General features: G+C 41.6%; 1 protein-coding gene across 1 annotated transcript in view; it reads right to left on the reverse strand.

Moving 5' to 3' along the window:
• Positions 1 to 655: 655 nt before the first annotated feature.
• znf106a (zinc finger protein 106a) overlaps positions 656 to 23869 on the reverse strand; it is a 31221-nt gene continuing 8007 nt past the window's right edge. Inside the window, exons 4-22 of the mRNA XM_051945876.1 lie at positions 23287 to 23481; positions 18390 to 20207; positions 16583 to 17030; positions 16426 to 16495; positions 15973 to 16127; positions 13350 to 13410; positions 11987 to 12375; positions 10714 to 11465; positions 9606 to 9646; positions 7603 to 7748; positions 7376 to 7510; positions 6275 to 6391; positions 5980 to 6171; positions 5148 to 5210; positions 4920 to 5039; positions 4739 to 4810; positions 4444 to 4515; positions 3300 to 3446; positions 656 to 2019 (exon numbers count right to left, since the gene is read on the reverse strand). Coding sequence (XP_051801836.1) covers positions 1963 to 2019; positions 3300 to 3446; positions 4444 to 4515; positions 4739 to 4810; positions 4920 to 5039; positions 5148 to 5210; positions 5980 to 6171; positions 6275 to 6391; positions 7376 to 7510; positions 7603 to 7748; positions 9606 to 9646; positions 10714 to 11465; positions 11987 to 12375; positions 13350 to 13410; positions 15973 to 16127; positions 16426 to 16495; positions 16583 to 17030; positions 18390 to 20207; positions 23287 to 23481 — 5050 coding nt within the window. The 3' untranslated portion in view covers positions 656 to 1962. The remainder of the gene's footprint in view (positions 2020 to 3299; positions 3447 to 4443; positions 4516 to 4738; positions 4811 to 4919; positions 5040 to 5147; positions 5211 to 5979; positions 6172 to 6274; positions 6392 to 7375; positions 7511 to 7602; positions 7749 to 9605; positions 9647 to 10713; positions 11466 to 11986; positions 12376 to 13349; positions 13411 to 15972; positions 16128 to 16425; positions 16496 to 16582; positions 17031 to 18389; positions 20208 to 23286; positions 23482 to 23869) is intronic.

A 23869-nucleotide genomic window follows, 5' to 3' on the forward strand; every position in this document is an offset into this window, starting at 1 on the left:
GAATTAACCATTAATCATGAGCATTACGAGCTTGTGAAGCTCCTTTTATTTTTTTCTGGTTTGGAATTTGCCTCAAGTACGTTAAAAAATTGGAACTTTGTTGGAAAAACAATCTACTTAACAGGCTAGCAGGCTATTAGGCTTCTTGACTATGCTGATAGTCAAGTTGTGTAATTAAAAACTTGTTTAGCTTGTTTAGCTCATGCTAACACAGTATTTTATACATCTCGCGACAAAATATTTCACAAAAGTGGCTCCGCATGAGGACAGCCAGCCTGGTCATCTATTTGGCTCCATGCATGATTTCATATTCCATGAAACTGTAGTGAAAAACAAATTAAAATTAGCCCCTACAGCTGCAGTTAAGTTGTATCTACTGGTAAATAAATGCAGTTCTTTGCATCAAACACGAGAGGGCAGATTCCATATATTATACAGAATTACCACCAAACAAAGCAGAGGAAAAAAATGAGGCAACAGAATCAGTTTTTGGTGATGAAAAAATGCTGTTTGAAGGCATAAATGAATCATTTTGATAGATAAAACTTCTAAATATGTGACTTTGATACACAGAGATGAGTTTTTAGAGGTTAACTCGATGACCAAAGGGGGACTTCAAAACCAAAAACATCACAAAGACGACACAAGACAAGCGTTCTGCTGTTGCAACATTTTTATTATTAAGAACTTGTTAAATTGCACTTTCTTAAAAAATATCTCTTCACAACTTCGGTCACAACTGAAAAACTTGAAGAAACTCAGGAATGCCAGGTAGGAGGTGAAGCGCTCGCTTTGCTCAATCATAAAACGACGAGTGAGTGAGGAGAGTTTGGAAGACGCCAACGAGAGATCTTCAAATCAATCTGCTAAAGAGAACATCAGCTGGGCTTTAAGCTGCTTTAAAATGGGGTTCCTTCGTGTTGCCTGTTTGTAAGAGGGTGAGGTATGGCATGGGAGATGAATTCTTCCCTCCAAGATCTTCCATCAAACACCTCCTCTGAACATCCTTCACCTCCACACTTTATTAGAAAACTATCTTCACTGTGGAAAATAAAAATACAGCCTTCCGCTCGATGCTCCGAATATGAAATAAACTCCATAAAATTAAAGTCTCACGCTCACATTCTTGGAAAACAAGGCCCCGTCAACGATTACGAGGAATAAATCCACACAAATAAACACACAAACACACCATCACGTCCATGTCTCGGCGCCGTTATCACTGCAAATGGAAATCCTCAAATGGCAACCTCAGGCCGAGTCACACCACACAGTCCCTCCACACCTAAATATCACCCGAACGAGCAACAGATCAAATAAATAAACTACTAACGAAACATGAAGACTCTTACATTTCTTTTCCTCCTGAAAATAAAATAAAAACCAAACCAAAACTCTATAAACCCTCAGTGAATCACACCGTTACCCGGCAGACGACGCCGTGAATTTCACCGTAAAAACCTCAAAAAGATAAGGAAAAAAAAAAGAACTAAAAGGTTGCTCAACACATCACAACTGCACAACAACAATAAAAACATCTCTGAACCCATGCCATGTGGTATCCAACCAATCCGGAAGACGGTTATTGGTTTCTGTTGCAGCTTCCAACAGCAAAGCGAAGCGAATCTCCTCGGATACCGGCAACGCTGGAAGTTTCTTCAATAAAATAAAGTCGTGTGTTTCTTCGTCTTACTTTGGTCAGTTAAAAAGGAGCTGCAGTGGTCAGACAGAAAGAGAGGAAGGCGTGTTTTGTAACAAAAACAACAAAACAACAGCACAACCGACCTCCTTTCGTGATTGCGTTATGGTTGGATTCCAACACCGAACATAAAGGATGGAGTCGTCGGACGACACTCGGAGGTCGAGCGGGTCCTGAGAACTTCCCCCCCAATATGGGAGGTTAACGGGGGGTAAACAGCACAGGAGAAGGGGTAAAAAGAGGGTGATTTCCACCAGCAGATCTTAAGGCTCCACTTCGGTTTCCTCCTCAGCATGTTTCTGCATGTGTACCTGCATCCCCTGCAACAGAAAAATCACATTTTAAGACTCTGATGCTTCATTGACTCTCGTGTCATCTTGTGGGTCAAAACTGGCCCGTTTTAAAGTTTAAAATGTGGAAAAAATATATATTTCCACAGTGAAACTTCTGATGTCTACATTTTCAACATTTTCGGGAAATCTTTGAACATTTTTTTTGGTGAAAAAAAAGAAACGTTCAAAAATTCTCATAAGAACATGAACAAAAAAATCTTTCTTCCAAATTTTCTTAAAGAAAGTATCAGAAGTTTTTAGGGCTGGCCCAAATACTGGTTTCTGGCCTCCGAATATTCGGGCCCTATTAAAGACGAATATCCGGATATTCGTTCTGCCCCGTAACGTCTATTATTCCAATCCATTCGTGTGGTTTGTGCGGCGGAGCGGCAGCAGCGACCCGAATATTCGGATCCGTTCGTCTGGTCTCCCGGGTCCACATTTTGCCCTCGTTTAGTCTTTAGTTAAACTGAAGAATTCCCAAACACCGGTCTTCAGCATCTTGTCTTGTGTTTATGCAACGAAGTGAATTTGAATATTCGGATACCAAAATGAATATCCGGATAGCGCCGTAGCGAACAAATATTCGGATATTCGGGTCCAGCCCTAGAAGTTTTACTGATATATATGTGACTACTTTAGATATTTTTAGATTATTTTTGGAGTTGTACTAATTTTTTGAAAATATTTACAAGAAATCTCTTGCCAAATTTGGGGGATTTTTAAAAAAATAAAACTTAAGAAATTATTGGAATTTTCTTCCCGAAGGTTTAGCAATTTTTTTCTGTTTTCTGTTCATGTTTCTCTGCTTCATTCAGACGAATCTTCATCTCAGTGCCACAGAGCCGCTGTATAATAATGTACATTAATGCAGCATTAAAAATAAATCTCTCTCCACGTCAGTCTGATGCTGCAGGTGTTCAACCTTTAGTGGGTCAAAAATGAACCGGTGAGGACGTTTTCTTGCAATTCATGTTAATCAAAGTTCGAACCATGAACAGAGATCACAGAACCCTCAATACAGCGTTTTAAAAGCTGAGCACAAACTCATGTAAATAACATTTTAATGAATTGGTGTTTTCTGTCAGTTCTTAAATGCTGCTTGAAACGGACCGTCTCAGCTGTTAATTCTGAACTCCTGGTTGATCTCGTCAGCATTAAGCCGCTGACAGGTGAAGACAGTCAGACTGATCAGCTCGGTACAACATTCAGGTTCCTCTTACTGCCCTGTCTGGCTTAAAACGACAACATCTGGAGTGTGTTTCTACCTGCTTGGAGCTGTTGCGTGAACAGAAAAACTCTTCACAGTTTTTCCAGCGGCACTTGATGGGCTGCAGTTTGGCTCCGGTGTGGTCTTTGATCAGGTGCTGCTGCAGATGTTTCGTCAGGCCGAAGACCAGCGAGCAGCCGTGCCACTGATAACACAACGTCAACAACGGTTAGAGGTGTCAAGGTAAATCAGGAAACAGAAGAAGAGGGCATTTTCAATTACCTCTTCAGACTTTTAAAAAACAAGATAAGAGATGAGAAAACCATGATTGTGATCCTACTACAAATCTACCGCTGCAGTAGCCTAGCCGCGCTAGACCCATGCTCTGAAGACGCAAGGGTCTAGGCACGCTCGACAGGGAGGGAGGCGGGCTAAAAGGTTGTCTATCAAATCACTCTGCAGCAATTGGGTAGGTATACAACCAATCAGCGCAACGAATAGGCTCCGAGAGCGCCGGAAATCAGAGGATGCGGTAGTTTGGTGAAGCCTTATTTATACAGTCAATGGGTGAAGCTTAAGTATATTACAGACATGTTAACAGAAAGATTATTCAGACTCGGTGCTAATGGAGCTCAACGACTGTTGTGGTTTTTGTTGTCGACCCTGGCAGAGAATTAAATTCGTTGCCGTGTGTTGTCTAGCGCGGCTAGGCTAGTTGTTTCCGGTTGTTTCTGTCAGAATCGTGGCGCCTCTGTTGTCACTTCGTTACGCCCGCCTTCTGACTCTACACTTCATGGTGATTGGTCCGGCCAGTTTTAGGAGAATCCAACCTCAAGCCTTATGGAGGGTAACTAGACCCACCCTGGCAGAGAATTAAATTCGTTGCCGTGGGTTGTCTAGCGCGGCTAGGCTACCGCTGCAGACTTATCCGTTGGAAATCATACGACGACTGAGCAGCTGGTGGAGTACTGGCTCTCTGAGAGCTTTTCTTAATTAAAATAAAACATTCAACGATCAAAAACATGACTGTGAACAGTGAAAATGTCTTAAGTCTTCTCAACCCTCTAAACCCCCAAAAGCCTATTTGTCTTTTCATCAAATCAACAAAACGCCACTGTTAATCAGCCAGAAAAAACAGAATCATCAGATTATGAACTCTTGATCTCCATCTTCTCCCTCCATCTCCCAGCTCTGTCTCTTACCCAGCATCGGTAGTTCTGCATCAGGTTCAGCTTGACGGCCTGAATGCTGCCGTCGTAACAACCTGTGTAGATCTGAAGCAGAAACGTTCAGCCTTTTAGCTCATGGCTTTTAAAAATGTATAACAAAACCTGCGAAATATTCTATCTGAGGAGTTAAAATGTGGAAAATGTTTTTCATTTATCTGACAACATTTAAAAGCCAATTTAATGTGTTGATTTTTACTAGATTCCAGTCAGAAACAATGATTTTTGCAGCTAAATGGGTGTTTAATACTTGAATAATGGGTTTTCTCACCATGTTCTTGTGGACAGACATACACATCACCATGTCCTTGTGTCCACCGTAAACCTGCAGCTGCTCATGAGACTGTAGGAACAAAATAATCACAACTTTTAGACATTAGAACTAGCCTGTAATTCATGGAGAAACTAACACTGTAATATGCTTTAAAGGCTGATGGTTTGAGGATGCAGACCTGCAGGTCGTAGACTCGGACCAGCTTATCGAGGCAGGCGGTCACCATCACTTTGCCCAGGACGGCTACCACGGTAACGGCGTGACTGTGGCCTTTATAGACCCGAACCAGCTCCCCCGTCTGCAATACAGTCAAGGAAATAACATTTCTCAACATTATCTGTGTGCACACGGCCTTTTAAAGGAAAATAACCAAAATGAAACACCCTAAAAGTGTAAATAAACTCACGTGGATGTTGTGTGCGTGGACACACTGATCACTGGATCCACTGAACACCAGATCATTAACCACCTGACAGAGAACAGGGGAAAGAAATATTCAAATTATTCAAGAACCTCCATTCTACGGAGCAAGAAAATGCACATTAAACAAGAACTAGCCCTGAAAAACAGGATTTTGGTAGCTTTTCTTTTCTGCTGATGCATTATTCGTCTCCGAAACAAACAAATATTCACATAGATGCACTTGTGGGCTGCATATCCTCCAATTCTACACAAGATGAAAGTCTAAATTCAACCCTTTAATCCTCCTGTTGTCCTCATTTACAGGCAACAAAAACTAGTTTCCTCATCTGAAAAAATGCAAAAATTCAGCAAGAATATTCCTTAAATTTCGGAAAATTTGCAAAACCTTCAGGAAGAAAATTCCAATAATTACTTAAAAGTTTCCCTTAAAAGTTTTATTTAAAAAAAAAATCCCAAAATTTGGCAAGAAAATTCTTGTAAATATTTTCAAAAAATGAGTGCAAATCTTCCAAAAAAATCCTAAAAATATCTAAAGTGATTCCATATGTATTCAGAAAAAATCAACCAAAATCCAGCGAATTTCACTCTTATTTTTCCAGCATTTCTTTTTTTGTGCCAAAAAAATGTTCAAAAATTTCCCAAAAATGTTGAAAATGTGGACATCAGAAGTTTCACTGTGAAAATATATTCCTTTTTCCACATTTTCAAACATTAAAACGGGTATATTTTGACCCGCAGGACGACACGAGGGTTAAACACGCTTTATGTTTCCCCTGCTTGTTCCTCTCCAGCGTCTGACTTCAACCCCGGCCCACCTTCATGCAGAGCACCGTCTTGGTGTGACCCTCCAGCGTCCTCAGCAGCAGTCCGTTCTTGGCGTCCCTCACGCTGATGGTGTTGTCGAAGGATCCGACCAGCAGGATCCTCCGGGCTCCTTCCTGAGACGAGGCGAGGCAGCTGACGGCTCGCGGCCCGTGGCACTCGAACACGTCCATCTGCTTGTTGGACTGAAAAAAAACCAGCAGAATTAACCACTGTCACGGTCTAATGTCATGGTAAAATGTTGATAAATGTCAGTGTTATTCAGACATTTTCCACTGCATTTCTCACCTTGAGGTTGAAGGTGACCACGGTGCCGTTGCCCAGACCAGCAAACAAAGTTCTCCAGCGGCTGTGGAGGCAGAGGACTCGGTCTGACAGACTGAACTGCTGCTCCAGTTCTCGAGTCTGTGGACGAGAAGGAACATTACAGGAACATTATTCTGACAGAAAATGAACGTTTCAACCATCTGAACACCAGAGCTCACTGGCAGGTTTAAAAGGAACGTTACCTTTTCTTAAAAAAAAACTGCCTTCAAATTCTGTGAGGGGCCTTGAACGCCTCATCTATGACAGATTTCTGTTAAAAACATGCACAAATTTAAGGTGATACTTATAGTGCACGTCTCATTTTTATTTTAAAGGTATTCTTTGGCCTGTTGTTGGCTTTAGATAGGTTAGTTGAGAAGCAGACACAGTCCCGGCTTATGGGTCGACTGGGCGTCCTACAGGTCTCATTTTAAATTCATGAAAAATAACCATCTGCATTAGTCAGATTCTGTCAAAAACTAAAAAAATTCTGTGCTCCTTGACACAAATGTGGAGCTGTTAGTGACTCAGCAGCGACCAAGAGTAAATTGGCAAAAATTCAGGAACTTTTTGGCTGAACTGCAGGCAGTGTTTACACAGAGCAGATAGGAGATAAAAAAGTAAACAGATTAAGAATGTAAATAGTAAATTATCTGTAGTATGCAGAGCCAGTATTGGCAGCACAGGTTGATGCCACGTTGCTCCAATTTTTGTTCAATAAAATAAATAATTTAGACTTAGGTTTATTCTTTTCGTATGATGGCGTGGTTCACTTTTCACGGTCTCACTGTATCGCAGACTTTTCGCTCTCTCACGGGATTTTGCAACATACAGTATAGGTATTTTAATTTTATTTATTATCTTAAATAGTTTTGAAGTAAAATAAGCATTTTCTAGCCTAAAGAAATTAAAACAATATAAAAAATAATAAAGTCTCCTACCAACCGAAAATGCCCAAAAACCGCTTAGAGTTCCGAGGGTTTAAAGCACTAAACACCAATTTTGACCCAATTTTGCTTCAATATTAGAATAAAATTGCTCCTAACACAAGTTTTTTTTAGCAGGAGATGTGTTATTTTTCACCTTGAGACTGTAGCAGCGGATGGTCTGATCACTGGAACCAGAATAAAGGCGGTGATGGAGTCCAGGAGCCGCCGACACCGACAGGCAGCTCACTTTGGAGCTGTGACCCTCGAACACACCGACACATTTATGACTCTGCAACAAAGAAAACAAACGACAAATATTTATAGTAGATATTAAAACACATCCTGACAAAGCAGCAGAAGGAATCTTTTGTCCCTACGCACCACCAGGTCGAAGGCTTTGACGGTTCGATCTCCTGAACACGTGTACAGCAGCCCCTTGTGGATGTGCATCGCGTTTACGGCCTCCTGGTGGCCCTCGAACGCACCGTCGGTGGGCATATCGTCCTCGCCGTGGTCTGAGGACGCATCTGGGCGACACAAACGGAAGATACACGCAGCACATGAGCACAAGCATCAAGAAAATGTGGAAATTTTCTCTTTTTGGATGAAGGAAATGACCAACAGAGGACAAGGTCAGTTTATTTTAACGTTTCTAATACACTAGATTTATCCAGTTATGCTCATAAAGTATGATTTAGACCAGGGGTGTCAAATTCATTTGAGTTCAGGGGCCACATTCAGCCCAACAGTAAAATCACAGCATAATAACCTATGAATATATAACCAGAACTCCAAATTTTTCCTTTGTTTTAGCGCGAATGAGTACGTTCTGAAAATGTCCACATTAAAGGAATTATGTTTTTACAAAACAACATGAAGAACCTGAAGTTTCTTAAGAAAAATTTGTCCAATTTCAGCAACATTACGCCTCAGTTTATCATTTACACAGATCACAGAATGTCTATGAAGGCCCAAAACATTTAGTAACGACAGAAGCCATCCAAAAAAAGACAAAAAACTACAAAAACAAGACAAAACATGACAAAAACGAGACACAAAATGACAAAGAATGAGACAAACGAGACCAAAAATGACAAAAGCGAGAAACAAAACCACAAAAAATAGACACAAAACACAAGTGAGACAAAAAGGAAATGCAAAACGACAAAAGTAAGACAAAAAACAACAAAAACAAGACAAAGTATTTTATTTTATGACCAAAACAACTTGTCATGGTCAGGAAGCTATTTAGAATTGATAGTTTTACAAATTTACAAATTGTAGTTCATGTCTTATCTGATTTAAAGGATTTAGTCCATATGTGGGTCGTCTTTTGCCCTCCAAGTACCAGATCTAACTCTGCATAAATCAGGCAGCATAAGTTAAGCTAAATAAACCCATTCCCAGTCCACTCATCACTGTTCTCATTCAGCTGCAGCGTCTCCTCTCAGCTCCATGAATATCCTGCCCATAAAAAGTAATTTGGGTTCTCCGGAGTCTATTTTAATTCCAGTCTGGCATTTCTAATTCTGGCTGCTGAGAATGTAATGTGATGTGATTTTATGCTTTCAGATGTCAGGATGACCAGCAGGGTGAGGCTTTTCTCTGCAAAATGTCAATCACTGCTGGACAAATAAAAACTAATGTCAACCGTAAAACCAAATGTATGTTTTTCTTCTCATTGTCAGATCAGTGAAGATGCATCCAACCATTCTGTAATCGGATATTCAGACACTCTTTATAAACTCTTTTTATCAGAATAATATCTAAAATGACCTAAGAGTTCATATTCTTCACATTTACAGGTTTATGATGATATTTTGGGGGCCTACTAGAATAAAATACTAACGCTCGTGTTTCTGATCGAGTGTCCAAGAAAAACATGTTCAGAGATGTGATTAGATAGCTTTGGAAAAACATTTTGGAGCGCATTTTCTGCATATTTACAGGTTTCTAATTATATTTTTGTCGTCTTTACATGCTTTAGTCTTCAAAAAAACACATTATTTTTCTCACATTTTACACGGCAGAAGCTCCTTTAATCTTCTGTCTCGTTAAAACTTCGAACCCGAGAAGCTAAGTCTGTTCAGTTTGGTCAGCCGGTCGGACAAAAGCCAGATAATGTTGGTTATATATCGTGAACACAGATTTACACATGTAATTTGAGGGCCAAATGTGCTACACGGTGATGTCGATAAGTAACAGAATAAAAGCCTGGACTTGAAATGAGGCTTTCAGACACACAAGAAGCAGGACAGACTTTGGGTTTTTAGCTGTGTACTTGCACAAAAAATGCTTTAACACATCAAAGAAAAAAGAAAAAGGTCAAAAAGCAAACTATGGGCTCTTTAATAACAAGAACAGCTGTGTAGAGACGGATGTACCTGATGAGTTCTTGGGCTGCGTGATGGCAAACGGCAAATCACTGAGGAGAGAACAGTCAAAAACAGAGTTGAATGTAAATGTTCTGTTATTGAACTTAAAACAGAAGTCAAATTTTAGTTTTTCTGAACTTAGAGTACTTTAAAACCCAGTTCTTACATGCTTTAATTCTGAAAGAGCACATTTTATTTTAAAACTAGTTACATTTTAGCATGTTGCAGTTCCACAGGGTATTTAGGTACAAAAATATTTCTATGGAGCTTTATCACATTATAAAGTTAGTTTTAACATGATTGTATTAAATGTTTATTGTACATTATTGCTTATAAATTATTTTTTTAAAAGCTAAATGACATTGGCAAGACAACACAAGTACAGGAGAAGGGTTTCTAAAGTACAATTTCATTTAGCCAAAGCGACAAAAATCTACGAGGTAAATGTAGTAAATGTTCTGTATAATGGGTTATGGTTTACAGTTTTTTTTTTTTTTACAGTTCTAAAAAAATGTTGTCTGATTGTGTGAATGCACTGACAGGATTGCTGCTTAATATCAAATAACAAATATGTTTAAGAAGAATATTAATAGTGTAAAACCCACTGCTGCAAGAATACAACATCAGTTTTATTATTTAGTATTGTTTTCTATTACTTGTATATATAGAGAAATTATTTCTTAAGTTTTATTTAATTTTTGGTCTTTTTATATTTGGGTATATACACAATTTTTTCAATTTTTTGTCGTTTTTTCTGTATATATTTTTTAGTTTTAGTTATGTATTTATTTGCTCTTTATTTTCTATATTTGGATCTTACAGGGATAAAGAACAACAAACCCTAACCAATGACAATAAAGGAATTCTATTAAATTCTCTTATGAAGACAAATTATTGCCAGTTTTTCCACTTTTTGCTGCAATTTAAACCCAACTTTTTATTCATTTTAGACAACCGTTACTGAACAATCTCAAATTAAAGTCCTTTTATTTGCATCTTCTGGAGCTTTTGACAAAATCCTCAGCAGGAATGAAGTTCACAGACTAGACACGGAGCCACGAACGCTCAGAAGTTGTGAAAAGCTTCGGAATTAGGAATAGTTTTAGTACCGGCTCACCTCTCAGAAGACTTGCACAGATCCATGTCGCTGGTAGAGGAGACCTCGTTGCAGGCCAGGCTGGAGGAGTCTGGAGCTGAAGGTTGAACGAGAAGCGGGGCGTCCATCTGCTGACAGGTGACCTCCATGCTTTCCTCTGAATCTAAAGCCACCAGAACATCAGCAGCGGCCGCCTGAGGAAGCTCCACCATGTCTTTGTGGTCGACCTTCTCAGCTTTGACCGTCGTCCTGAGCGGCTTCCAGTCACCGTCTTTATCTTCTGTGGGCAGACTGGAGGTGCTGACCTGAGACCCTCCGCTGGGTCTCCGTCGTGGTCGGAGGAATCTGGGCCTTGACGCCTCTTCGTCCATCTCAGTGTCGGTGCTCTCCGGCTGCTCCAGGCCCGGAGCCTTCTTCAGCGCCTTCCTCTTCTTCAGCTTCCTCACGCGCTTCCCGGCCCTCAGCTCAGACGGGGAGGTCGGCGTGTTCAGGGCTGAAGGCGCCGACGGAGGCTGGAAGGAGTCGGCAGCCTCAGAGCTTCTCCTGCTGGGCGACAGAAGCTTTATGGAGGCTTTGGAGACAGGAGAAGACGTCAGGCAGCTCCTCGTCGCCTGAACGCCCTTTTCTGTCGTCTCTACCAGTCCCTGCAGCTTCTCTTTGCAGTCTGCAGGCTCGACATAGTTAGCCTGGTACAGCTCAGGTTTCCTTTCAGGAGACGTCGGAAAGTTCAGGGGGGATCTGCAAAGAGTTTGAGATGCACAAGGATGAAAACCCTGCAGATTTAATTCACACGAACATTGAAAAGTTGGAAGGATGTTCTTTTTCTTTCTGCCTCTACACCAGACAGTATAAAAGGCATATCACTTTTTTAAAGAAAAAACAAAATTACAGCATTTATCGGAGTCAAAAAATTACAAAAAGAGAAAGAATAAAGTGATTTCCAACTTGTCTGACAGTCCTTGAACTACTCATCTGTGACGTGCCACTCTGTCAGAAAATATATCAAAATCTAAGCGTGAAGTTTGTGATATTTCATCAAAATCATTTTGTTCTACTTGTCTTATTTAAAATCATTCCAAAAATAAGATGTTTGAATTAACTTTTTTGATTAAAAAAAAAAAATTATGCTACTAAGTGCATCTGTGAAGCCATGATAGACAGACCAGTGACGAAAAATGAAGTAACCAACTTTTGAATGAACTCAACTGAACTGCAGGCAGTGTTTAAACACAGCAGAGAGGAGACAAGTGTGAAAACAAAATAGAAATCTCAGTAAAAGACATATAGTATGTACAGTCCCCACATTTTTACAGTACTGGTAACACCTGTGGATACTTGAAATTGAATTGTGATGAACTAACTGAACGTTGCTACCTGACTGAGAGGTGGTGGCAGCGACCGGCAGCTCTGGAGTGGTGCTGTGGGCGCAGTGGGTCGAATCGTCGGCAGCGTCCAGCTCCTGGCTGACGTGAACCGGAGACTGAGGCTCCTGCTTCACCACCACGGTCAGGAAGGGAAGGCTGGAGGAGGGAGGAGAGGCGCATTCTGCAGCTCGACCAGGACTGGAAGCAGCAGAGTCCATGACAGGAGGAAGCAGTGCAGAGGAGGGGATGTGTAGCTCAGCCTCTACTGGATCCATCCTTTCCTCCTTCAGTTTGATCTCAGGGGCTTCCTCAGTGGTACCTGCATAAAAAATGCACAATAAAAAGGTAATTTTACTGTCGATTTAACTGTGCAGCAAAAAAGGACTAAAAAAACCCTGTTTGTTACATGACAACCCTGCAGAAAAAAGTGAATAGACTGCAAAATTTTTACTTTGTTTGACTTTTGTCACTTCTTGCACATTTTTTCCACTGCCTGTAGAGCCTGTAGTAGTATTTATAACACTACACTACAGCTAATCTATAATTAATTTCCTGACATGCATGTCCCTCATATCAGTTAATTTGTCTTTAATTGGTTATAAACGGCAATTACTGAATTAACAATTAATCATTCACAACTCAACTCAAAGCATTATCATCACAATACACTTAAAGTAATAAAAGCATTCATTCTGTTGAATGTTTAATCTCAGAATTATGTCAATTTTATATCTAGATTTTAATCTTTTTATTGCTACACCTGGTTAGGATGAAGGTGATTTTAATATTTACTGCTGGGAAATTAATGTAACTTCCTTCTGCGTGGTGATTAAAAAGGTTTCATCTAAATCTCAGTGTTTTTTTAGAAGAAAAAAGTGAAAAGACTGCAAAGATTTGTGGATTTTTGTCATATTTTGCATTTTTTTCCCTACTGTCTGCACAGCCTGTAGAAGTATTTCACATCCAAACTTTAGTCTGAACTCATTTCTTTGCTTTGTTTGCAAATTGTCCTTTGCTGCACTTTAATTTTTCTACAATAGAGGAGACAGCAAACAAAAGCCAGTTTTAAAGGCACAGTTAATTTTTTTTAGTTCCTCATAGCTCTTTCTCTAAACTGTATGAGTTCAAAGACTGCTACACTGATTACTGGTACTTAGATTTAATTGTTTTAGTTACTGTTGCATATAGACTCTGTCAGATTTCTAGTTTAGCCTCATGTGCATTTATTAGCAGCAAAAATGACAGCTTAAAGCATTTATTACAAAGTGATTCGCATCAAACACACGTCCTTACCTTGCATCCCTTTAAGCAGCTCAATTCGCTTGTTTCTCAGCGAACTCATCTCCTCATTCATCTGCAGAACCAAACAAGAGCCATTAGACAGTGAAGATTTCTGCTTCTGTTCAGTTAACCGAGGTGCTAATTATTCCAGAATGACATGAAGATTGCATTGAAAGTTGTTTTTAAGAATACAAGGATACCCTCTTCTTGTCCTCCCAAATCTCCTTGTAACACCGCAGGCAATCCATGACCTTTCTGGCGACCTCAGTGTGCCTGGCAATGTTGGGGTCCTCAGCCTCAAACTTTGCCAATCCCTCCTCTATCAGGCTAAAACCATCTGCTAAACCCTTGCTTGTAAACCCCCTGGGCTCTGGGGTTGGTGTCTCTTCCTCCTCCTCAATCATCTGCTTTTCCAGTTGACTGAGGTCCTCAGCAGATAACTCCTCTCGGTGAGACGCTAGCAGCTCTTTGACATCATCAGCCTCCACCTCCAAATGAAGCTGCTTACTCAGGTCAACAATATTTGTGGTGACGGCCTCAAATGACTCCTCAAAGCCATGGAAATTATTTACAAACTGGGGACACACATTTTTCCACACACCATTCAAGTTTGTCTGCTGAATTTCATCCCAAGAATCAGAAATGTTCTTTACAGCAGCCAGAATGTCATAAGATTTCCAAAAGTCCCTGAGAGTCAACTCCTTGTCCATCTCAGTGGCCCTGACAGCCATAGCAAATGTCGTTCGGAGGTAGTAGGCCCTGAAAGAGGCAATGACACCTTGGTCCATGGGCTGTAAAAGCAAAGTGGCATCAGGAGGAAGGTAAACCACCTTGACATTAGGATGAAAGTCATCCAAATGGGCAGGGTGACCAGGGCCATTGTCCAATAACAGCAACACCTTAAAGGGCAGTCCCATTGAAGCACAGTACCGCTCCACATCTGGCACAAAATGGTTGGTGAACCAATCCTCAAATATCTCAAGTGTCACCCATGCCTTCTTGTTAGACCTCCAGATGACGGGTAGCTGACCCTTCCAGATGCCCTGGAGTGCCCTCGGGTTCTCAGTCAGATGCACCAACAACGGCTTCAGCTTGAAGTCACCAGCAGCGTTAGCCCCGAGAAGCAAAGTCAGTCTCTCCTTGTTGGCTTTATGGCCTGCTGCTGCCTCCTCCTCCTTGGCAATGTATGTACAGGCAGGCATACGCTTCCAGAACAAGCCCGTCTCATCCACATTAAACACTTGTCTAGCACAGTAAGCCCCCTCCCTAATTATCTCAGCCAAGGCATTAGGAAAATCACTTCCTGCTTTGTCATCACCACTCGCAGCTTCCCGTTGCACCTTGAAGTTATGCAAATTAGCACGAGCCTTAAACCGCATAAACCAACCTTTACTAGCCCCAAACTCTTCATTTTCACTCCCTTCCCCCTTTTCTCTTTTCAATTTCTCAAACAAACTTCTAGCTTTCTCCTGAGTCAACCGAAGGCTAACCGGTAAACACCGTTGCTGTTGGTCTTCCAGCCAAAGCACCAATAATCTTTCCATCTCAAGAATGAGACCGCTACGCTTCTTTGTAATCACAGTTGATTTCATAGGAGCAGATCTTCTCACGTGCTCAAGGATACGTTTTTTATCGCCGATAATGGTCGAGACAGTCGTGCGATTTAATCCAAGCAACCGTCCAATATTCGTCGGTCTTTCGCCCTTTTCCGAGCGTTTTATTATGTCCAGTTTCACTTCCATTGAGATGGCTTTCCTTTTCTTCGAAGCACTGCCACCAGAAAAGTCTGATTTACGCTTGGGATTCATAATGAAGGGCAAAAAGTATCCAAAAAGACAACAACACAAGCGGGGAAAAAAAGCGAATGCAGCACAATCCAATGTCGAGTACAACCGGCAGATGTAAACAAAGCCGTCTCCTCCTGTGTCGCCGCGTGATGACGTATTCTTCCGCTCCGCTCGCCAACTTGCTCACGCGCGAAATTTCTTTTAACGTCGGAATGATGGAACGAGAATTTAATAAATTTATGGGAGGTGGCGACTTAACCACGAAACGACGACATCGAAAACCGAGGACCTCCTATATGCGAGGTATTAAGAAAACAATAACGCCTGTACACATCTGCTGGAACGGTCAGTGTTGTCAGATCTCGCGATAGTAACAAGCAACCAGCTCCATGGCAATGAGACCAGAAAAAACCCAACAGCTGAACCGCCATATTGTGTAAATGAGACAACAGTATACATATATTAGTACCAAATATTGATTTTTCTCTCTAAATTCTAATATTTCACCAAAAATCACAGATTAAATGAGAAAATCACAAAACTGAAGGCAGATTTGTGCATCAGTACTTTATGTCTTTTTTTCTCTCCTACTAATCATCAGCTGTATCTTTTGTCTGTATATAAAACTGAATGTAAAGTAGTTCAAACCTGCAGTAGTAATAATATCACAAATAATAATGCGTCAGTCAGAGGAATGAAATCAGGACTTTTACTCTAATACTTTAACTACATTTTGCTGCCATGCTCTTTCACTTGATTTGAACTCATCATTTAAGGCTGTTACTTGTAATGGAGTATTTTTATTCTGCTGTATCCTAACACTACTTCGACCCCTGCTGTAGACGTACCTGCTGTTTGACCACCATCAGACGCTGTACCTCCATGTATGCAGCCTCCAGAGCAGCTCTGGCCTGGATTAGACTCGTGTCCACAGTCTGCAGTGATTTACTCAGCTCGTCCTCCCGCAGAGACACCGCCAGCAGCTGGTCGATCTGTAAACGCTCTGGACCGAACCCGGAACACACATTTTAAACATCTGTGGTGGTAAAATGTCAGAGAATACTGTACATCTACACTACCACTAAAAAGTTTAAGTTACTTAGAAATGTCCTTATTTTTAAAAGAAATATTTTTTCAATGAAAATAACATTAAATTAATCAGAAATACAGTCTAGATATTGTGAATGTGGTGAATGACTATTCCAACTGGAAACGGCTGAATGAATAAAATGGCAGTTTTCATGGAAAACATGAATTGTCTTGGTAGTGTGTAAGGAGTTATTCTCTATCTGGACACTTACCTTTTTTGGGTTTGACCTTCCGTCTTTTGCTATTATGTTCCAAGCATGAAGATTCTGTATTTGTGACATCCTAAAAACGATAAAAGAAAGATTTATGTTTTGTTCACGAGGACACGAGTAGAAAAACACAGGTGAGAACGCTGTTTCCTGAACTCACCCCAGCTGCTCGTCGCCTCTTCCCAGTTCCCTGACCATCATACTGCTCCGTCCCTGAACTGCTGTCTACGGGGACCGAATCAGATCTCTGCAGAGCTGCTTTCTCTGTCTTTATTTTGTCTGGCTGCTTCTGCACTTTAGCATCTAACATCTGCCCAACCTCTGGCTGATTGCCTCGGCTTCCTTGAGCAGATACGTGGTTGGGAGATCCCTGGTACTCAGAGCTGAAGTCTTCCCTCTGTGCCCTATCTTTGGACGTGAGGGTCGTAAACAAGGAGTGTGTGGATGCAGGGGCGACACTGCTCTCGGATAAGGAGCGTTTTCTGGAGGCGCCCCCTTGGGAAGAGACGTCCATTAATGACTCCCATTGGAAACCCTCCAGCAGGGGAATGTCGTCCTCCTCCTGGCTCTGGTACTCCTGTTCACATGGCACCATCTCTATCCCAAACCTGGGGGACAGGAAGCAAGCAGGACGGGACATGAGAGCAGGACGGGACATGAGAGCAGGACGGGACATGAGATAAGGTCGAAGCAGCAGAAATCAGATATGAAACTGTATACTTGTGGCATTTAATTAGTCATAAAACTCATGCACATGAAACCTAGACGTTTGTATATGATACGAGTTGGCAGAACGGTAACCGTGAGCAGAAATACTCTTACCATTAAAAGTCGCTCATTCAAACTTCTACTTCAGAAAAAAATAAAGTCGCACATTTTTAACAGTTTTCTTAACTGACTGAGCTTTATCAATCAACATGATGTGACACGGACAGAAAAAAGACCTGGTAAAAATAGGAAAAATGCCCTCACAGACTTCGGTCGTCTTCAGTTCATGAATTCTGACCAGAAGCTATTAGTCGCCACACAAGTCTCTGTCATGGTGGCCCTTTATTAGTCAGACCCCCACAAAAAGGGTCTAATTACGGGTGCAAATTTTAAACTATTTTCTTAACTGACTTTCGGCAGTGTTATCAATCAACGTGACAAAATAAAATGGACGCAAAAATCACCTGGCTGCTTTAAGCGGTTGAATATATGAAACATAAGTCTTTGTCATGGTAGCCCTTTATTAGTCAGACCCTCACAATGCCCTCTGCTTGCCAAAGTGCAAGTGACTGACTTCTGCATTATTAAACATAAAGGAACTGAATCGAATTAAATAGTAAGAGGTACTACAACTAATGTGCAACACAAGTCTGCCATCGACTTTGGTTAATATCGGTTAAACTATAAACAGCCATAATTGAATTAACAATTATTTATTAACATCTCTGGTAATAAAGCTGCATAATCAAGATATACTTAAAGTAATAAAAGTGAAAGAACTCTTTGAGCAGAATGGTCCAACTCAGAATGAAGACAGAGCTGCTTTTTGAATTATTTAGTAGTTTCATCTTAATGTAAGGCCCGGCTGTGAGTTGTTAATTATGTTGTGTATTATTATTTTGAATATACAGAAAAACTAATAGTTGAAGTTATCGGTGAAATGTAGAGTAGAAGGTACAACATTTGTCTTTGAAATGTAGTGGAATAAAAGCATAAAGCAGCACACACTGTTCTCTCGTTTTTATGTGCATTTGTTTTGAGATCCTTGGAGCTTAAGTACAAAGCAACTGGAGTTACTAAAGAATAGAGAACTTAAAACTGAAGAAGCTGCTTGGATGAGAGGTGAAACATCTTTAGGAAGTCCAGTTGCTTTTCTACTGAAGCTCCAAGGATTATCATGACATGAATCTACCCAGGCTTACTGCTTTCACACTGAAATTAGCACCATGTAGTTTCTAAAAACAAGATCAAACTTTCACCTTGGCATGCCTTTCCCCTTGTCCTGCTTCTTCCGGACTTCCTGATACACCTGTTCCCAGTTCACGTTTCGCCGCGACCCAGAGGAGCTGATGAGCTGCCGTACGGTCGGTTTGAGCCCGGAATCCTTTTCGGTGTCACTCCTCCGCGACTCGCTCAGGTTACGAACCCGCCTGGCGATGTTCAGGTTGGGTTCGTGGGCTCCTGTTTTGTTCTTGGAGCTGATGTGTTTGCTGAGGTCCCGTTTCAACACGGGAGGCAGGTCCAGCTTGGACAGACTGTTCGACCCGTTCTGAGCTTCTCCACTTCTGGAGGTGTCGCTTTCCGAGCTCTGAGCCGCCTCAGCGACCTGCATGCCTTCATCCGAGGCCACCGAGCTGGTTTGCTTCTCCGATTCCTTCCTGCTTTCTTCATCGTCCCGGCTTGAAGCTGCAGCCTCAGAGCGCTCCACGGTGGAGGTGCTGACTTGTAACGACTGGAGAAACTGGCTGCTGTCTGAAGATGTCAGCGAAGGCTTTTCCGGCCGGACTGCTTCAGGTTTACTCACATTCTGCCTGCAGCTGTTTTCCTTGTTCACTCCAACTGCCTGATCCTCCACGATGAGCCGTGCCACTTCCAACCTGTTGTTATTAGAGCCGTCTAAAGAACCTCTCTTCTCTAAAACAATCTGCCTGGCTTTCTTCACTGCCTCCGGAAGCTGCCGTTCTTGTCTTGACTGAAGAGGCCCAACAGGTGGAGCCTTCAGTCCACTTTGTTTTGCAGCTGCTTTTGACTGAACGTGACGGGAGGCCTTGCTGAGTTGAGCTCCACCACTGAGACCAGACATCTTTCTGTCTATATTTAGCTTTGGATTTACAGAACCTGATGCGGGGTTCTGCTGACTTTCTCTCTGAGAGCTGCTGCTTCGACTGCTGCTGCTGCTGCTTCCGTCTCTGGGTTTGGTCGCTGGGTTTGTTTTAAGCTTCCCTTTGTCTTCCACACTTTGTCGACTAGTCGTCAGCTGCCCTGGTTTCTGCTCAGGTCTGGACTGCCTGTTAAAGCCACTGGTTTCTGGTGCTTTGTTCTGGGGTTTGGGGCTTTTGGGGAACTTCTCTGATGAGCTTGGGTTGGTGTCGTTATGGGGCTCAGAACCCTTAGTGACCGGATAGGGCGACCAGCGGCAGGCTTTGTCCAGCTTCGTGTTGCTACCAAAAGCCTTGGAGCTCTTGCTGCTGTTATGTTCAGGTTCTGCTGACTGTCCCTCTCGGTTCTGAAGCCCAGGACCCTGCTGAGCTCTCTGGTCAGGGCCCATATTCTGAAACTGGTTGAAGGCATGGGTGAAGAAGCTGGGTGGAGGCCCCAGTAGGCTGACGGGTCGCCCTCTCTGAGCGTACTGGGAAATATTGTTTTGGCCGTAGAGGCCGTTACTGCTGCCCCCGTTGCTGAGCCACGGCAGTCGGTTCTGTGGATTTCCAGGAAACCCACCCTGACCCCACGTCCTGTTGCTCCGCCCCTCCTGGCCCCTGAAGTTTCCTCCCCCAAACTCTGCAGACGCCCATTTCTGCAGGTTGGGAGGCTCCTGAGCGTGCCAGGTGGCGCTCTTTCCCTGGTTATTGTGGTGCCAAGGTCGAGCCGGCCCTGCTCTGGGGTTAAATCGGTTGCTGCCGGCCCAGGAAGTGTTGTGACTGGAATCCCTGAACCCCTGCTGTGTCTGCTGCTGCCAGGCGAGACCGAAGAGGTAGTGGTCCTTCGCTACCTTTAGTCTCTGCTGAAACTCCTCCTTCCTTCTTCGATCCTCTTCTTCTTTTGCCAGCTTTGCAGCGGCAGCCTCCTTCTCTTTTCTACAAAATAAAAGTCACATATTATACATATATCGTACAAACATATTACATTAATTTATAATCATGAGGCCTGTAACAGTCATTACCACGATCATTTACTCAACGGCCAGAGGATTTTTTGAGGAGGCGGTGGAGACAAAAAAACTCGGAATATTAGACTGATATTCATAAGGGGTCAAACTTAATGCTAATATTGCTTGTATTTGCCTTATGTGGAAAAGAACAACTTCACAAACAGATCTGCTGCAACAGTTTAAAACAAGACACTCATGAACTGGTCAATTTTTAATATTATAAGAGATTTTACTTCCATTGCACGTCTTCTTTTGGGAAAACGAAAAGAAAACATCCAAAATAAACAATTAGTTGTTAGGATTTCAATTACAAAAGGGCATCTTCTCAACATTAGTTTGTTCTCCAACTCTAAGGAGGAATCTCTGCTTCAGTTGCACTTACATGGACCAAAATTTTTTTTCTATTTACGTTCTGAGGGTTTTTAGAAAACAGTTTGATCACAAATCAATCATACCCTGAGTTATACAACACATTATTACTAAAAACATGTCAACAATAGATTTGTTTTCTTGATACTGTTGACAGTATTTTATGATTTATTGAGTGACAGATAGAGATCAAGAAAATCTCCTCAGATTCTTAAATGTCAACAAAGTGAAAGTCAAACTTTCCAGCTGTTGAATCAATGCAAATTCTGCCATTTTTAATTACCTTAGCTGCATTTATAAACATATATTGTCAGAAAACTCGCAATACAGCTTTATTACAGTAGAATTAGACATGTAGCTGTTGTATTAGATTGCATTAGAGTTCACAGGTGTACCTAATAAAGTGGTCAGTTGGTCTATAACTCTGATTATGACGTGTATTGAGCTGCTGCTAATGAAGCAAACAATTCCTGCTGCTGCTTCACATTAAAAATTAGGTGTGTTTTATTGTGAAGCAGTGACAGAAAACCACTGTGCGGCAAAAAGAGACTCAGCACTGAAATCTTAAGGATTAAAATGAACATTTTAGCTGCTTTCACTCCTCCTTTTATCAAAGTAAAATGGTATGTGAAGGTTAAACTGTCAGGGTTTGAATACAACGATAACTGCCATTGTCTCCATAAGAGTTAGGATGGTGATATCTATTATTTAATTCACCTGTACTGCTTTAAAGGTGAGCTAATGTGTCGGTTTTGTGGTTACAGCTTGTTTCTACTGCCCTCAAGTGGCCAAAAATAATAAAATTCATGTAACTGTTGAGACTTCATGGCTGCAGTGTGACGGTGGAAGAAAAAAAAAACCATGATGTCAGATGACTAGAATCAGTTTAACGAGGTTGTGTTTCATCGTCGGTGTCGAGTTTTGTTTCACTGTGTTTTTTTTAATGCACCGACCTGCAGGAGGAAAAGATCTGATGTGACGAGCTAACAGCCTCCACACATGTCAAACTCTGAAATCTAATTCAATTCAGAGCATCAGAGGGCTCGAGTGAAGATGTTCTGCTGTGTTTTACTAGTTGGAGAAGGCTTTAAACTGAAGGCAGCAGGACTGTGTGTGTGTGCAGTCATGCTTTTTTTTTAGCCTGACATTCGACTCCGGCTGCAGGTCAAAGTGAAGCTGCGACTAAAAGAGGCAAAATGTGAGGCTATACATGGCATGTGTACACAGAAAGCAGAGACGGAGAGGTGCCGCTTAACTGTAGCCTAGACGCGCTAGACAACCCACGGCAACGAATTTAATTCTCTGCCAGGGTGGCTCTAGTTACCCTCCATAAGGCTCGAGGTTGGATGCTCCTAAAACTGGCCGGATGAATCTCCATGAAGTGTAGAGTCAGAAGGCGGGCGTAACTCAGTGACGACAGAGGCACGACGATTCTGACAGAAACAACCAGAAACAACTAGCCTAGCCATGCTAGACAACCCACGGCAACGAATTTAATTCTCTGCCAGAATCGTCGACAACAAAAACCACAACAGTCGTTGAGCTCCATTAGCACCGAGTCTGAACAATCTTTCTGTTAACATGTCTGTAAATACTTGAGCTTCACCCATTGACTGTATAAATAAGGCTTCACCGAACTACCGCATCCTCTGATTTCCGGCGCTCTAGGAGCCTATTCATTGCGCTGATTGGTTGTACACCTACCCAAATGCTGCAGAGTGATTTGATAGACAACCTTTTAGCCCGCCTCCCTGCCTGTGGAGCGTGCCTAGACCCTTGCGTCTTCAGAGCATGGGTCTAGCGCGGCTAGGCTAGCTTAACTGTACATTTGTGGTTCAATAAGAAGAACTTAAACACTGACCTGATGCATCAAAAATGTATATTTTTACACATATAGATTGGTTCCTTTATGTTATTTGACTGTAAATTGACACTGTTTTTTACAGTACCTAATTCAGCAAAAAATATTATTCTTTTATAGATATTTGCTGTTATTTGAATGCAAAAGTATGTATATTAAGGATGAAAAAACAGTAATTCGATAGCAATTTTTGACAGTAATTTGATTGATATCTAGTGAAATCACAGAAAAATTTACATGTAGAAAGTCAAAATAATATCAAATCAGATCAAAGATGCTCTTTTACAACATGTGACTAGTTTAGTGTATTATAATCTGCTAAAAACAATTAAATTACTTATTATAATATTTATCTATGTAAAAACAGGAATAAAGTGTCAGTTTTTGCAAAATAAAATATGGCGACTAACAAAAACAACCAGGCCACTTTTTACAGAATCTCAAACCTTCCTGCAAACGGTGAAGGAACTGAACGATTTTAAAAATAATTGTTTACTGACAGATATCAAGTCATAGTTTTAGTGGGAAAAGCCAATTTCCCATTTCTTTTCCACAAAAACACAACATAATAGTCAAAGTGAACTTAACAGACTGCAATCTTTTTACAGTGTAATATTAATATTTACGACACAAACACTTTAATAAAGTTGTTTTCATTCACAAATAATACTACTTTTGTTGCAAAAAAAGTGTTTTTGCAAACACTATATTTAAAATCAATCATAATACCTCAAGAAAGCAACACAACAGACTGTTACTCCACAAAAAGTCCTACCTGATCTGCTCCTTTCTCCTGTCGATCAGGTCCACCAGAGCCTGGTCGAAGTATTCCTCGTCGTGGTCGTTCTCGGCGGGCTTCCGTTCGGCCGCCTCCACGTTCTGCTTGTGCGTCGGGCTGGAGATGTGTCCGGCGTACTCGGTGAGGCTCACCACCTTCACCTTACACACTCGGCACTCGTGTCCACAATCCCTGGGGAGGGAAGGCGAGAGCGGGCATTCAATCGATCCTTCAGGCATCTTTCTGACCTAGTCTTGTCGTTTTTATTCGTCCTGTGGCTCCACTTTCTGTTAAACGTCTGAATAAAAAAACCAGGAGAGGAGAATACTCAACAATCCTGCAAAAATGCTAATCCAAATTCTCTATCTGTCACAGATCAGGAGGTGGCTAACTTAGAATTTTCTCTTGTCAAAAAGTAAATCTTTATCACTCTTGTCAACAAGTAAATCTTTATCATCCTGATCTTGTTTTTCTGGTTCTTCAGGAGGACATGGGAGGCAGGCAGAGGGCAGGAGGAGCAGCCAGGCTGGACGACGGCAGCATGTTAGTCTGAGGATGTCCAGCCGTGAGGCACAGCGCT

This window comes from Acanthochromis polyacanthus, chromosome 1 (genome assembly GCF_021347895.1).
Source record: "Acanthochromis polyacanthus isolate Apoly-LR-REF ecotype Palm Island chromosome 1, KAUST_Apoly_ChrSc, whole genome shotgun sequence".
In the NCBI taxonomy this organism is placed as follows: Eukaryota; Metazoa; Chordata; class Actinopteri; family Pomacentridae; genus Acanthochromis; species Acanthochromis polyacanthus.